Below are 16,028 nucleotides of genomic sequence, written 5' to 3' on the forward strand. Positions count from 1 at the left end.
GTAAAATGATACTGTAGGGTAGTTGAGTTCACCAGCTCTGCAATGGCCAGGACAGTGAGCCGTGCCCACCACCCACTGACTGCTGCTTGCGGATTCCCCACACTGGGTGTGGGATGGGGATGGCCAGCATGTGCTTCTGCCTCCCAGAGCTGTACCTGAACCTGGCAGACAGTCACCCCCAGAGGCAGCTGCTTCAAGGAGAAACTCTATTTTTTGGTTTTGGTGTTTGTTTGTGTGTTGTTGTTTTTCCCTTTTCTTTATACATGCAATGTCTTTATTGATTATGGGCCAGTAAGACTCATTATACAACATAAAGGTTGTAAATTATGCCATAATGAAATGGACCCTCAGTTTAAAGCCAAGTAAAATATTTCTCTTCACAAAGCACCCCTGTACTGCTGAGGCCCCAGAGGAAGGCAGGACAATGGAGGAGTTTGCCTCGGTTGATGAGGACTGGGTTAGGGAGCAGTTAGGCAATCTGGACATCCATAAATCCATGGGTCCGGATGGGATGCACATGTGGGTGCTGAGGGAGCTGGCTGAGGTCATTGCTGGACCACTCTCCATCATCTTTGCCAAGTCTTGGGAAACAGGAGAGGTCCCTGAGCACTGGAGGAAAGCAAATGTCACTCCAGTCTTCAAAAAGGGCAAGAAGGAGGACCCAGGTAACTATAGAGCAGTCAGCCTCACCTCCATCCCTGGGAAACTGATGGAACAACTTATCCTTGGTGCCATCTCAAGGCATATCAGGGATAAGACGGTCATTAGGGGCAGTCAACTTGGCTTCACCAAAGGGAAGTCGTGCTTGACCAACCTCATTGACTTTTATGAGGACATAACAAGGTGGATGGATGATGGCAGGAGCGGTGGACGTGGTCTATCTTGACTTGAGTAAGGCATTTGACACAGTCTCCCACAGCATCCTTACAGCTAAATTGAGGGAGTGCGATCTGGATGATTGGGTAGTGAGGTGGACTGCGAACTGGTTGAAGGGAAGAAGCCAGAGAGTCGTGGTCAATGGGGTGGAGTCTAGTTGGAGACCTGTATCTAGTGGAGTGCCTCAGGGGTCAGTACTGGGGCCTATATTATTCAATATATTTATCAATGATTTGAATGAGGGAATGGAGTGTACTATCAGCAAGTTTGCTGATGACATGAAGCTGAGAGGAGTGGCTGACATGCCAGAAGGCTGTGCTGTCATCCAGCGAGACCTGGACAGGCTGGAGAGTTGGGCAGGGGAAAATTTAATGAAATAGAACAAGGGAAAGTGTAGAGTATTGCATCTAGGTAGGAACAACCCCAGGTTCCAGTATAAGTGGGGGAATGACCTATTAGAGAGCAGCGTAGGGGAAAGGGACCCTGGGGGTCCTGGTGGACAGCAGGATGACCATGAGCCAGCACTGTGCTCTTGTGGCCAAGAAGCCCAATGGCATCCTGGGATGTATTAGAAGAGGGGTGGTTAACAGGTTGAGAGAGGTTCTCCTTCCCCTCTACTCTGCCCTGATGAGACCACATCTGGAATATTGGGTCCAGTTCTGGACCCCTCAGTTCAAGAAGGACAAGGAACTGCTGGAGAGAGTCCAGTGCAGGGCAACAAAGATGATTAAGGGAGTGGAGCATCTCCCTTATGAGGAAAGGCTGAGGGAGCTGGGTCTCTTTAGCTTGGAGAAGAGGAGATTGAGGGGTGACCTTATAAATGTTTACAGATATATAAAGGGTGAGTGTCACGGGGATGGAGCCAGGCTCTTCTCGGTGACAGCCAATGATAGGACAAGGGGTAATGGGTACAAACTGGAACACAAAAGGTTCCACTTAAATTTGAGAAGAAACTTCTTCTCCATGAGGGTGACAGAACACTGGAATAGGCTGCCCAGGGAGATTGTGGAGTCTCCTACTCTGTAGGCATTCAAGACCACCCTGGACACCTTCCTGTGTAACCTCATCTAGGTGTTCCTGCTCCAGCAGAGGGATTGGACTAGATGATCTTTCGAGGTCCCTTCCAATCCCTAACATTCTGTGATTCTGTGATTCTGTAACAGCTCAACAAGTGTCCTCTATACACCATATATAAAAACATCTTTAGTGCTGCTGTTGTTGTGTAAATACCACACAGCAAGATAACGAGCTGCAAATCTGAGTAAAATACTGCTACACTTTGTAGTTCAGGACATAGCTCACTTCCTCACCATCCTCTCTCCTTACCTTCTTGTGTTTGTAATAGTGTAGGTAGCCATTATGTTTCAGGACAAACCACCTCTTTCTCCAGCCCTTCAATATTGCTGACTGTGTTCGTTTGTGCAAATATCCTCGGCAGGTAGGTCTGGGGGTGTTAGGGTAACGGCTGATATCTGATCCCACCACCATAGTCAGGATATCAGAACCTAAAATATTACATGAAGAATGTGAAAACATAGGTTAAAATTAATCCAGTCTGTAAATATTTTTTAATACTCCTACAGGGTATGGAGCAGGAAGGCAGTGTTCTTGCCCTTCTCCTCCTATGTAGCTTCTAGAAGGAGCAATGAGCAAAGCAGCCTCAAAAATGGTGGATTAAATCAAGCAAAATTTGTCCTCTAACAGAAATTCAGAAATTAAACTAATTATTTGTTGAGGATTAGTAATGGAATCAGCTATCTGAAAACACTTGTTAAAACAATTTTTGTGACCTAACTTTACAAGCTTAGGTGCTTGCATATTTTAGCAATTTAAAGAATTGGTTGGATTTCCTTGCTCAAATGGCTATACATAAATTGGGGTTTAGACAAAGATTGCTGAAAATGCTCTTAGGGGCACCTTCAGTCTCTGTCAGCTTACAAGGGCCCTTGAGAATTCTTTCTTTTCCATATCTTGCAGCCTACTAACCTTTTCTGCTATCTGTGCCCCTCACTGAGGGGGTTTGCTGTTGGAGGCTCATCTGTGCTAAAGTGTCTGCTTATTATCTGCAAAAGGTAGGTGCTCAAAGGAGATGTTCAGTTGCAAGATTGTCTGAAAATGTTTCATTGTTATCAACAAGGTACAATTTCATAGAATTTGCTGGTGCTATCAATACATCTTTGACCATAAGAGCCTGAAATTCTGATTCTATCAGATACGAATTCAGAGCAGGTGGCAACGCCTTGAAGAGGGTTGGCAATGTGAGTACAACATATTTTCATTAGCAAAACATTTGCTGGGTTTCTTTTTTTGGGGATATTTGACTTTGGGAATGCTGCCAAGGTTTAGGCCAGAGGATGTTCTCTGAGGAGTTAAAAATACTCAGTAATGAGAGATTTATCTATTAAAAGACTCAACATACACTTAAATATAACTATAGCAATGGCATCTCTATAACTGAAGAACTTTGTATGTGTCAAGTTGTATTTGTCAATGTTTTGTAAAGGAATTCTAATTTCTGGAATTTCCTATCAGCCCTTTTCAAAACCATATCTGGTAGAAATGAAAGAGCTGTAGTAGATTAACTTTTGGCATGCAAACATGGCTATCTTCGGATTTTAGTCATCAAAATTCTAGGAAGAATATGCAGATTAATATCACTGACTTCTTGTTTTTGTGGTGCTGCAAAAGGATACCTCATGAAACAGCTTTTCTGCTCTCCTGACTAGACTTCAGGTCTCGGTGACAGAAATAACCATTGGGTGCACTGAACCAAGCTGTGAAGTCTCTCTCTGAGGAAGCATAAGTTATAAATAAGGTATTGGTATCTCTACAGTCACTTTGAGGACTTTCTAGGTCACATTCTTTAAGGCAGGAGGGCAAAAACATTACTGTCGCATGTACTCTTTGGGGAATATTTTGTATGTCTGTTTTCTTCTGTGTTCTGAGCAAGTTCTAGATGAAAAGTGACTTAGGCAATACTGCTGTATTAAAGACTGATGCACTAAACTGTTAACTAAGATTTCTGCTGCATTCATCACCCAACTTGTCTGGATGTATTTGGAGCATTATACAGCAATCATGACCCACACTTGTAATATACTCTGATATCAAAATTACCTTTCCTTGCCAGATTGGCAGCTTCTGAATGTGGCATGTTGGTGACATCAATTCCATTGACTGCTATGAGAATATCCCCAACCTGAAGTCCTGCTTCTTCAGCTGCACTGTCTAGAATTAAAATAAAACATTTTATTTAGATTTAGGATATCAAGTATGTCTATGTGAGTAAGCTTTTCTAGCGATACATATATCTGTCCAGCAAGTCAAGGACTATATATTGGGGCCTTCATGATGTCAACTTGGAGATGGAACAATCTGTTAGTCATCTGTAAATGAAACTTCAGGATTTAGGCACAGGTTCAACATTAGGTGATCATTGTCAGTGGGGAAATGTCATTAAAAATGCCAGTAGGACTTAAAAGCTTTAAGATGTAAATACATGTTTCAGTATCTGATAATTTCAGCCTAAATTGCATACAAAGATTTGGTGCAATGTTCAGTAAAGTTGTTAGAAAAAACATCTATTATTCTGTTGAGACCAAAAGACTACCTTCTGTGCTGATGTTTCTGGTTAACCAAATTTGGCTACAGTATTTTGTGAGTTTTGTCTTTAGGAGGAAATAGCACAGTAAGTTAACAAAGGGTAAGTGAAGGAGGGACTGAATCTGATTTGTTAATATATCAACCTTTTGTTTATTTTTTAACTGCTGCAAAGTACATGCACTCCTAATAAAACAGGACTCAGACACATGCCAGCCAGGAATGGAGGCACATTTGGGAAGTGATAGACCTGCTTCATTCACAGACCGCAATACACAGTTACTTAAATCCCAGCTACAAACTTCTCAGACACAGTTTTTTCCTTCTTCTTTATAACTAAGCATTCCTAAAGTTCTGTGAAGAAGTTGGGTTTTTTTTGAAAATATTGTCCCATGTCCATACTATTTAATGCATATTTTTAAACATTTTGTAGGTTATCAGTAAATGTGATCATTCAGTGTATTTCTGAGAATGCCTAGAAGTCGAAGGGAAGAGCTTAATAAAAGCTCAATAATAATGAGGCACAAAAAAAGCTATGGTTTACCCTCATGTGTACATTAAATCATGTGCAAATTTGCAAAGGCCAGCATATTTTGGTTTGTGCTGGTCTTGAGGACCTCATACAAGACTTTATAATCAAAGTGTTCTTTAAAGTATTACTAAAATAAGGTCTCAGTATGCAACCAAAAAGGGATACAAATGCAATTTTTATGTCTAATTAATTTAGTCATATTTTGAGAAAAGATGATTTTACAGAGCTAAATTGGCAGGTATTAGGGCTAATATTGTATACAGGACCTATGATTTATTTATATTTTGGTAAGAAACTTTCCCACATTCTGATTTGAATGAGGTTATACTCTTCGATTTAAGAATGCTAAGGGAATCTGTATGTTTACAATTGGCAAATAATCTAAAAGTTTTATTGATAGAAAGAAGGAAAATTTCCTTGCAACAGAGGTAGCTATGTATCAATAGGTACTGAAATTCCCAGCTATCTGATAATAACTGGCAGTTGTCCAAGCACACACATATTTTCACAGTTGTGCTAGTTAGACAAATGGATGCTGAGCCCAGTAATTTTGTTTTCTTAAATAATCAGTAATGAATGATACTGATCTTTAACCTTGCAGTCAAAAATAACATTTTAATAAGATGAAGAGAATGAGTTTTTCATTCATAATTATTTCCTCAGATTCACAGTAAATCACTTTTCATATAGGTTATTCTGTGAAGATTATCTAGTCTCACGGACTATTAAAGAAAATTCTGGACTAAAATTAGGTAGCTGTTTCAGGATGAAGAACACTACACAGCCACTTTCACCACAATTTAATTTTACTAAGTCCTTTGTATAGTATTGTGTAGGCAAAATTTCTTTATTTACTTTACTGTCAAAGCTTCAATTGATAATGGAAAATCTTCATTGAATTCAGATGTATAAATACAGAATTATCTCTAGGATCTGGTGTCAAAATCATGTTTATTTTCATGCAATTTACAGTAAAAGATTAAGAGATCCTTTGATAAACAATAACATCGCCATATAGAAAATAAAGCAACCACTTCCAACGTTTTCCCTTATTTCTTTTGAATAGGCCTGTCTTTTGCCTGACTTCCTCTTCTGCAGTGAAGACTTAATTTTTAGTATCTAGTATGTAGAACACTTGCTCTGAGGCAACAAGTTAGAATGACTTTCAGGGCTGAACAGTAACATCATGCAAAATGCATGACTGAGGTATAAATCTAAATCTATGTTCAGATCTTAAGCAGATGCAGGGGTTTCTAATAGAAGTCTTAGAGTTGTAAACTGCTGGTAAAGTGTTGACATTTTCAAATTTTTTTTCTCTTTTTTTTTTTTTTTCACTGCATGTTGTTCCGTTGCTCAGATTTCTGACTTTTCTGATCTTTCCTACTCGAGTTAATGATGACCCTATTTAGTAGCTCAGCAGGCAGTTTTAGAACAATGGATTCATGTAATGGATTGACAGGCCTCTGAATTCATAGGCTTTCCCAACGTTGTCAGGAAGCCAGACAATATAATACATAAGGCTGGCAAAGTGACAAAGCTATTCTTAGATGCCTTGCTATAGGGCACTTAGTAGCATTCATGGTCTAGGATGAGATTTTTTCTTTTAATCTGCCTTTGGTATTAGAAGTCTATCAGTCTCTTGAGCCTTCTGCTCCTTCTCTAATTCTAATGTGTCCACCCTCAGAGGCAGAGAGCAGTACAACAAGCAGTACTCTAGATTTCGGTGAACCAAGGTTTTAAGCAGCAGCAAAAAGACACTGCTTCCATGTCTCATTCTCACTACTGTTACTGATGAAGACAAATTTTAGCTAGATTCCTAAGCTGCCATTGCACAAAGAGCTGATTATTTCAGAGACCTTTCAGTGGTAACTCTCAAGATCTTATTCCTGAGAGTAACTGCCGATACCATGTTCTCTATCATGTGGGCCTGGTATAGATCATTGCTCTCTAGAGGCTTTATCTTACACTTGATGTTTTTTGAAACTCATCTGCCACTTTTTTTCTCATTCATTCGGTTTTGTGAGTTTCTTCTGGAGTTCCTCACGATCATTGGATTACCCTGCAGAAGTTAATAGCACACCTGCTAAAATTTATAGATGACCCAACTGAAACCCTTTCAAGCAGAAGTGTCCCAACCTAATAAGGCTTTTGGAAATGTTGTTATGAGGATCACTGCAACTTCCATTTCATTCTAGAAGGCCTGTTGTCATTACCACATGTCAGTCCCCAAGAGTTTACATCTGAAAAGAGGCAGGATGCAGACACTTGCATGAGGTATCAGCTGGCATGGAAGGACACAAAACAGGAGAGTCTTGTTTACCCACAGGCATAGTGGGGACCTAAGATAGCTTGGCATGAGCAGTTCAAGGACATGTTATTAAACACTGTACACTCACTAATTATGGAAAATTATGAATGTACATCTATATTATATATATAATAGCAAAACAAACACAATCTATTATATATATAATATGCTATCATCATAATAAATATTATATATTTTTAATACATTTTCACATGAGAAGATAACTAGTGCAACCACAACTTACTTGTATCAACTTCAGTCACAAGAATAGGCTTTGAGAACTGGATCCTGAAACCCCAAGGGTAATTGCCAGTTCCTTTAGTGATCTTTACTGTTCTTTCACGAACTGCAAAAGAGGAAAACAGACATCCCTTTTTCTCTACGTGTCAAGTTCTATTTAACAACCAATGGTCTATTTTTAAAACTTTATCTAAACGATTCTGCAAATGAAAGGGATGCTTTCAGTTTGACTCCTATGCCTCCTCGTTGTTTGGTGTTGCTCCTCTGCCAGTGTGCACCCACTTCATGCCACAACTGATTGAATGTCATTCATGTTAGGGGAAAGACAGACAGCATCGATGAAGTGTTCTTTCATCAGCTGTTCAAGTTAAGTGCTTGGACCTTGTAATAAAGAGGAAGAGAAGCATTCAGATATTCTACTCTAAAACCAGCATTCTGGGAGACAAATGAGCTCCTGCTCTCTGTGTCAGACCTCTGAACTGCAAATACAAAATACACTCTAAATTCTCAAATGAGTTTAAATGTGTTTCTTGTAGTTTCATTCTACTTATATTTTTTGAAGGTACATGTCTTTTGGATATCAATTGTTTCTTTTTTTTTTTCATCTACGCTTTCCTGTCAACTTCCCACTCCACTTCCTCCCAGTTCTCTAGTCCAACCGCAACCACACTAGCACCTCCTGCCACCAGTGCCTTTACCCATGTGAAATTGTTTTCAGTTCAGCATAATTTAACATATAAAGGGATTACACTCAGTAAAAAGGAAGATCAGGGTCTAATTGCATACTTCAAACTTTTTCTCAGGGTCTAGTAGTATTATCATATCTCAAATGGTCTGGCTCATTAGTAAATCTCAAACTCATGAAGGACTTCAGTGTAAATTTGAATTGTCTGCTTTTGATCATTTGACTGTTTTACCAGGTTTGTTTAATGAAGGACAATTTAATAATAATTTATGACGTTTTGTCTTCAAATTGTGTACTATTTGGAAGACAGAAATTACTTTAAAGGTTACTGTACTTTTATATCATGGTAATTGATGTTACTTGTCTAAAAGAGCATAGATACTTCAATATCTACTTTAACTATCTTGCTGAACTTCCGAGCTCTCCCCTGTGAGAAGAGACAACCAAAACAGCTCTCCAGAATATTCTCAATATGTTTTAAGGGAGATTTTTCATATCTGAAGATATATGAAGTACACTTGTTTTCTCTCACATTGTGAATGATTTAGGATCTCCAGCAAAGAACTATCTCCTGGAAAGATACAGGGATGTTTCACTTTGTTTTAGTTCTTTGAACTGTGTTCCTTTTCAGTAACTTAATGTTTTAAAAGTGAAGGAAAACCTTCCATACCCCTGAAAAAGTTATTCACTGCATCTGTTTTCATGACAGGGTTTAAACTACAGATAGAACAACCTTGTTACACATAGCAAAATTGATTCTTTTCTTTCTGGAGCTATTATGTATGAAAGTTTGATAAAGAACAGATTTTATGACCATTGTAAAACTTTATGTCCACAAATAGATCTCTGTGATTTTGTCATCCTCGAAAAAGCTATGAAATTACATTGCTTCTACCCTTGTCATACAGCAAGAGATACGGTTTAATTGTGACATTGCGTCAGTATCAATTTTGTTAAGTAATTATGATATTTACAAGACAGTAGCTAAATAAGGACCACTTATTTACATTTTTGTATAAACTTTTGTCTTCTTGGGTTGCTCTTTTTCCTGTCTTCAGCATAAGTGTCCAGCATATTTTCCAAAACGTTGCTCCCCTGGAAACCTCAGAGCGCCCAAAATAAATAGTTTTATGACATTCATTACCTGCTGCTTTAGTCAACTTACTTGCCACTGGTCTAGGCCTTTTGCTGAGACATCTAGGACTGTTATCTGGAGAGACATCATCTCCTCTGAAAACCCAGGAAGCAGAGTGAAAGTTTTCTGTATAAAAACCTCTGTCCTCGCTTTCAGAATGTAGTCCGAGATCTACTGATCGAGCATCCTCTGAGTTTACTGTCATGAGGATAAAACAAGTGAAAGTAATGTGAGTATGGAAAATGCATGAAAAATAACAGACCTCCTCAGCCAGTTAGCATGGAAGAAGTGCCACAACTTTCCTAATGAACTGTTTGTCATGACTGTACTTTTGTAGTTTTGTTGCTGTTAAAGGGCAGTCTGCAAAGATGTCCAAATATAAGATCACGATCTTGGATGCTATTGGATATTGAACTTTAATGTCGAGGGAAGTCTTAATGCAAATGTCAAAACAGGTACTGCACCTGTTTAAGAGCAGTCTGTCTTTAACCGGTTTTTAAGCTTTCTTTTGCAGCTCATTTGATCAGGAAACCAAGCAACTTTTCAAGAAATTTAGTATAGGTTCAGTGCAAATGAGAAGCTTAACTGGCATGACCCAGGTAACGATGACCGTATTTGCTGTTTGCTTAATCTCAGCTCTTCCAGACAGACGTATATAGTTTTATTAAAAAGGAGGTGAAGAAATAATAGGTTTGTTTGTCTGTTTTGAATACAGAACTTCTGGCTTGCCCTAGGCTGTTGAATAACTTTATGATGTTACATGTGTTATCATGAGGATTTTCAGATTCATATTTCATCATTAGGCTGTGGAGAAAAAGGCTGTGCAAAAGAATGATAGCTTCCCAAGAAGACTAGGAGCTGGAACTTCAAAGCTAAAACTGGATGGTGAAAGTTATATAAAAGCGTAAACCATCAGAGACTGTGCTAACAGATAACTGAAAGAATGCTTTTGTGCAAATTGGCTGAGAGGAAAAAATAATCATGTTCCTTTCATTACAAAATGCTTGATATAACGCCGCCAGATTTAATGCAGCTAGAGAAAGGATCTCATTGCTTTGTTTGCTCTGTGCTTGATGTGGCAATTACGCAGAATGATTCCCCATTTCAAAATGTGAAAGATAAAAATTAACCTTCATTTAGTTTTGTTCAGCAATTTACTTCCTGAATACATCTCAGTGGCAGTCATTTTTCACTTTGACAGTTTGCTTTACTGTGTCTGTGTAGACAAATACTCCACATCCACTGGCTTTTGCCTTATTTTGCAGAAAACAAGAAATGCTACGATTAACTGTATAAAATTCTAGTAGTAACTAAATAAAAATAAGAAAACAAATAAATACTACTAGACTGATATGTTTAAAGCACTTCTCAGCTTGCTACCATGAATTCATAAATTAAGAAACCTAGATTTGATCAAGCAATTCAGTACAACACTGTATTTTGCCAGTTTAATACTGAGTCATTATAATTGTAGTAGAGCTTAAAATGTGACAAATAGGCAAAACACATAAATAAATGCTGCCACACTGGCATTTTGGAGTTATGTCAAGACACTTCTGGAGTGTCTTTTCCCATCTGCCCTCCTTGAGCTTTCAGCACAGATGTCAAATGGAGCAGTTTAGGAGTGTCAGGAACAAACTGCATCTAGGTTCTTCTCAGCTGCTGGAAGTAAGCATGTAAGGAGCTTCCAAACATTGATTAGAGTTGTCTCAGGTCTGCAAATACCAGGCAACAGCCTGGCTACCAAAGCAAAATGGACAGAAGTCTCAGGTCTGTAGCATACTATCCAAAATAATTAGATACCAGGATTTTTGACAGAATTGTCTTCTTGTTCACCTGTTCTGGAGACCACTACAGGTTCATGCCATGTGTTGTCTCAAGGAAAGCAATTCTAGCTCTTGCAGCTTGATCCTTGTTTTTGTTTGTTTGTGTTGTTTTGTTTTTCATATTTTCTCCATGAAACCAGTGTGTGTCTGATCTAGTAAAATTTATGGCCCAGCCTTATATTCAAGAGACATTACTGTTGAAATCAAAGAACAATTTATCTTGGTGTATGTTTCTTCTGATAGGTTTTTTGAGCTCTGGTGGTTTGACATGATAACTTTCTAATCTCCTTGCAATGGACTTTAGTCTCTTTAAGGGGTAAAAAATGGAAACTGCTTCTAATAAAAAGCTTCTTCATGTCCACATGAAATAAGCCAGTCATGCCTGCTGCTTTGTTAACAGGTATTAAAATATTAGAGATTGACTCAGTCATGTGAACACAGGTGGCTAGTATCATATTAGATGACTTGGGGTATCTCACGTGCTGTCCTGTTACTGCTTCAAAACGGCATGGGTCTGCTGTAGGTCACGTATCTCAGAATCCTGTTGGTGTCCCAGCTGGCAACTGACACCTATGCTTAGGAAGTGAACTGAGGCCCTGCTGATGTAGGTCTTCATATATATATGAATATATACATACACAAGAGTATACATATATGTATGTATACTCTTCAGTACAGGGATAAAAGACATTCACAGTTTATCTTGTATTGGACCTGCACTGAAGTCCTACAGCTGTCAGCCTTCTATAGCATTGCATTTAACCTTCTTCAAAAAGGGGGTTATGTATCTACAAGTAAAACTTCCCTCACCAAAAGCAAACCTTATATGACAAAATATTTCCACAGGGAAATGCACATTTCTTAATCTCCACAAAGTTCTTCCCACATTACTAAAATAGCAAAACAGGAGGCAAAGGCGGTGTGAAGTACCACATATGTTCTCTCCTAGACTAAGCAATCCTTGCTTGGAGACTCCATCTGCATGAAATGTAAATCCATTAAGCAGTTCATCTTTAAAATTCCTTCCTATGTAGTTTAAACTGATGAGTTTGTTACAGGCTCAAGCATATGGTGAGGTGATAGGCTCTTTAATGAGACAGTTATGGAACTAGCTGTTCCAATAACTGGAACAGAAGGGACAGGTTGTTATTTTAGTGCAAAGAACTCCTAGCTTACCATGGCTTTGACATAAGCAAAGTAGGCATCAGGATTATCATTTTTGTTACACCCTCAAAGCTGCTTCCCTAAGTGGTCATGTGTTTGTCTATGCCTAGAACTAGTCTTAACATTAATTGCATACGGACAAGGATGGTACAATCAACTTTTTTCCAGTCAGCCTGTTCACTTGGTTATATGAAACAGAGAGGATACTCACTTCCATAGTGTGGAATAGTTCAATTGAATAAGATATGCTTGCTCATGATAATGACTAAGACAGAGACTCATGTTATGAACTGAAGATCAATGTTCTTAGCTGCCAACCCTGTCACTCACACAAAGGAGAATGAATACAAATGAATACAATCGTAAGACTAATGTACTCACTTGATCCCTCAGTGATTGTGCTGTTTATGGAGCTTCCTCCAGCTGAGCTGCATTTTTTGCTGTCTTTGAACTGCTTCCGCCTCCTGGCCCACTGGTCTATTGCATCTTCCTGTGAACTATCGCTTGCTCTGGTGTCTTTCATCAAAGGTGGTTTTATTGTTTTATTAATTTCTGATTTCAAGTCTAAATTAGAACCAGAAATTGTTTGTGAGGAATGTGTGAGACAACTCAAGCAATTATACTGTTTCAAATTTTCACATTCTAAACACAAGAATAACTTAACCAAACATAGAAATGCAAATAACCAATAATACTGAAAATATTCACAAAGTATGTATTTTAGATTAACTCAGGTCTTCACACAGACCAAATCACATGTGAGTAGCTTGTGGTAGTCATATGTGCAGTTAAATATCTACAGAGACATTTGTACGGCACCATTTTTATGCAGAAACATGTAAATTACTCATGGATTTTATTTACAGATGCTCATCCATTTTTGAAGTGGTCAGTATATAGATATATAAAGTGCTATTTAAAATAAACTAATTAAAAATCTTGCAAGAAACATGCAGATAAAGGGAGGATATAGCTTTCTACTTTAGGTTTCTTTCCAGGTAGGGCAGTAGCAATTTATTTCTTGTGTTAGTATTTTAGCTAAAAGAACAATCTGTTCTGAAAATGTGACTGTACCCACTGGCAAGGCCAGATATGGAGAATGTGAGCCCAGCCTCAAGAGGCTCCCTACAGGATTTTGTAAGTGTTTTCTTGGCTCAATAGCCTCTTGCTGGCTTCAGTCAGACCTGTGTCACTCAGCCCCTTTGGCAGGGCAGCTGACTATTGCTCAGAGTCAGAAAATTGATTTCTTGTAGTGCCCTTCGCATGAGTCCTTGCTCCTCTGATAATAAGTTCCCACAACACCAGCAGATTTCTAGATTGCCTGGAATCCTCTCCCCCATCCTGTCTATAACACTCGCATCTGTTTTCCTCTTCTGTTCTAGATGCTCTCACTCTTTGTTAAGAAATTGCACATTTCCTTTTCACTGTCACTGAATTTCTGAGCACAGGAAGTCCCACATTGTCCCTTTCGCCCAATGACTTGACGAAGTACATTGGTATTCCCGCATTACAAGTGGACTTTGATTCATATTAATGAGTTTCAAAACTATAAATGCTTATACTTCTTTCTGGTTGTACAGATTTACTCATTTAAAGTAGGACCTCCACAGCATTGTTAACACAGATGGAAAATCAAAATATGACCCTAGACCAGAAGAGGGCCAAAATTATAGACCAGGTGAGGTGATAGGTAAGAAAAAGAGCACAGATAGATAATTCTCAGCAAAGGGCAAAAGGTAAAAGAAGAGAATAAAATCAAACTGCAAGAAATAGCTACAACTCACTTTCTATGCAGTGTGTTTAACCACTGAGGTCTAAGGTATGATAAATCAAAGTTTTTGAGCATGCAGACTTCCTTCTGTTTCTTCTTCCTGTACTTTATTCTAAAGTAATTTTGATTTAATTAATTCTCTATTTTAATATTTTAGATATTGACCTATACAGCAATATCTACGTATATAGTATATAGACAAGGGCATGTAGTGATAGGACAAAGGGTGATGGCTTTAAACTGAAAGAGGGTAGATTTAGATAAGAGAGAAATTCTTCACTATGAGGGCAGTGAGGCACTGGAACTGGTTGCCCAGAGACACAGTGGATGTACAGTCCCTGGAAGGTAAGACTGGATGGGGCTTTCAGCAACAAAACCTAGTTTTGTGTAAGGTGTCGCTGCCCATGGCAGGGGGTTTAGAACTAGGTAATCTTTAAGGTCCCTTCAAACCCAAACCATTCTATGATTGTGTGATCTATACCGACTTCAGACATTTTTGAAATTTCCGTTACCATTGCCAAACAAGACAACCTTGGAGGGCATAGACTATTTCAGTTGGAAGGGATCTGCAAAGATCAACTAGCACAACTATCTGACCCCTTCAGGGCCAAAAGTCAAAGCATGTTATGAAGGACATTGTCCAAATTGCTCTTAAACACTGACAGGCTTGGGGCATTGACAACCTCTCACTGTTCCAGTGGCTGACCAGTCCCTTGGTAAAGAAATGCTTTGTAATGTTCAGTCTAAACCTCCCCTGGTGGGACCATTCCCATGTGTCTTGTCACTGGATACTAGGGAGAAGAGATCAGCACCCTCTCCACTTTCCCTCTTCAGGAAGATGCAGAAAGCAATGAGGTCACCTGCTTAGCATCCTTTTCATGAAACTAGACAAAACCAAAGTCCTTAGCCGCTTCTCATAGTATGTCTTCCAGCCCTAAGACAGACATACCAGTATTATCTGAAAGTATTGTGAACTAGAAAGATCATTAAAAACATTGTGTTGCTTTTTACTAAGATTCTTGAATACATAAGAAAGTATGTGTTTTTCAAAAGCATAAAACTCCTAACCTTCAAACCTGCTGGGAACATACTCTTCTGTAGAGGACAATCCAAGTTATGTTTGCATATAACTTGCTTAGTATTAAAAAATTAAAATCGAATTGTTTGGAGTGATATTTCAAAAACACACACGTGTGTGTATATATTCATGATGTAAAGAGCTTTCATTGTAGTGTGCAGTGTCCCAGTATGGCTTTACATTTATATTATTTGAAACACTTATTTTAAATGATCAGTTATGGATTAGGTAGATGGATTACAGAAGGCAAGACAAGAAAGTTTGTAAAAGATTAGCTATTAAAAATAATTATTTTTCATACACAGTTGTCTTAACTTACAAACAGAGGAGAAAAGAAGGTTAAATGATGCACTATGGTCATTCCTTGACACATAAAGGCTCAGTCAGAATTAGGACTGAGATGTACTTAGAATTCAGTAACTGCTCAGATCATACGGATTCCAGAAACAGATCATGCAGTTTTAAACACTGACTAGAGCTCTGAGTTAATGCCACATGCCAACTTCAAAAAAACCCTTCCTGTTTCAGTGTTCACCTCTCTCACTAGATGTATAAAATGGGTTTACTGCTTAATTTAGGAAACCCACTTTTTGAGTAAAGCTGCATTACAATTGTCTTTATTTTTTTAATTCAAGTTACTTGGCTCTACAGGATGGCTCCTAGGATCCTCAACACAATAACTGCATAATATAACCAAATGGTCAAGCATGCCAATATAATTTCTTTGTAAAGTTCTAATTTCATTTTCCTAAAACTGGTGTCACCAAAGCACTAAACCACCTATGCGAGAGGTGTGTAAGGGATATTAACGCC

General features: G+C 38.6%; 1 protein-coding gene across 1 annotated transcript in view; it reads right to left on the reverse strand.

The window, feature by feature from the left end:
- Positions 1 to 16,028, reverse strand: part of LOC139826385 (uncharacterized) — a 41,656-nt gene that overhangs the window by 21,890 nt on the left and 3,738 nt on the right. The window contains exons 3-7 of the mRNA XM_071802009.1: positions 12,748 to 12,930; positions 9,407 to 9,574; positions 7,561 to 7,662; positions 3,994 to 4,104; positions 2,203 to 2,381 (exon numbers count right to left, since the gene is read on the reverse strand). Coding sequence (XP_071658110.1) covers positions 2,203 to 2,381; positions 3,994 to 4,104; positions 7,561 to 7,662; positions 9,407 to 9,574; positions 12,748 to 12,930 — 743 coding nt within the window. The remainder of the gene's footprint in view (positions 1 to 2,202; positions 2,382 to 3,993; positions 4,105 to 7,560; positions 7,663 to 9,406; positions 9,575 to 12,747; positions 12,931 to 16,028) is intronic.

This window comes from Patagioenas fasciata, chromosome Z (genome assembly GCF_037038585.1).
Source record: "Patagioenas fasciata isolate bPatFas1 chromosome Z, bPatFas1.hap1, whole genome shotgun sequence".
In the NCBI taxonomy this organism is placed as follows: Eukaryota; Metazoa; Chordata; class Aves; order Columbiformes; family Columbidae; genus Patagioenas; species Patagioenas fasciata.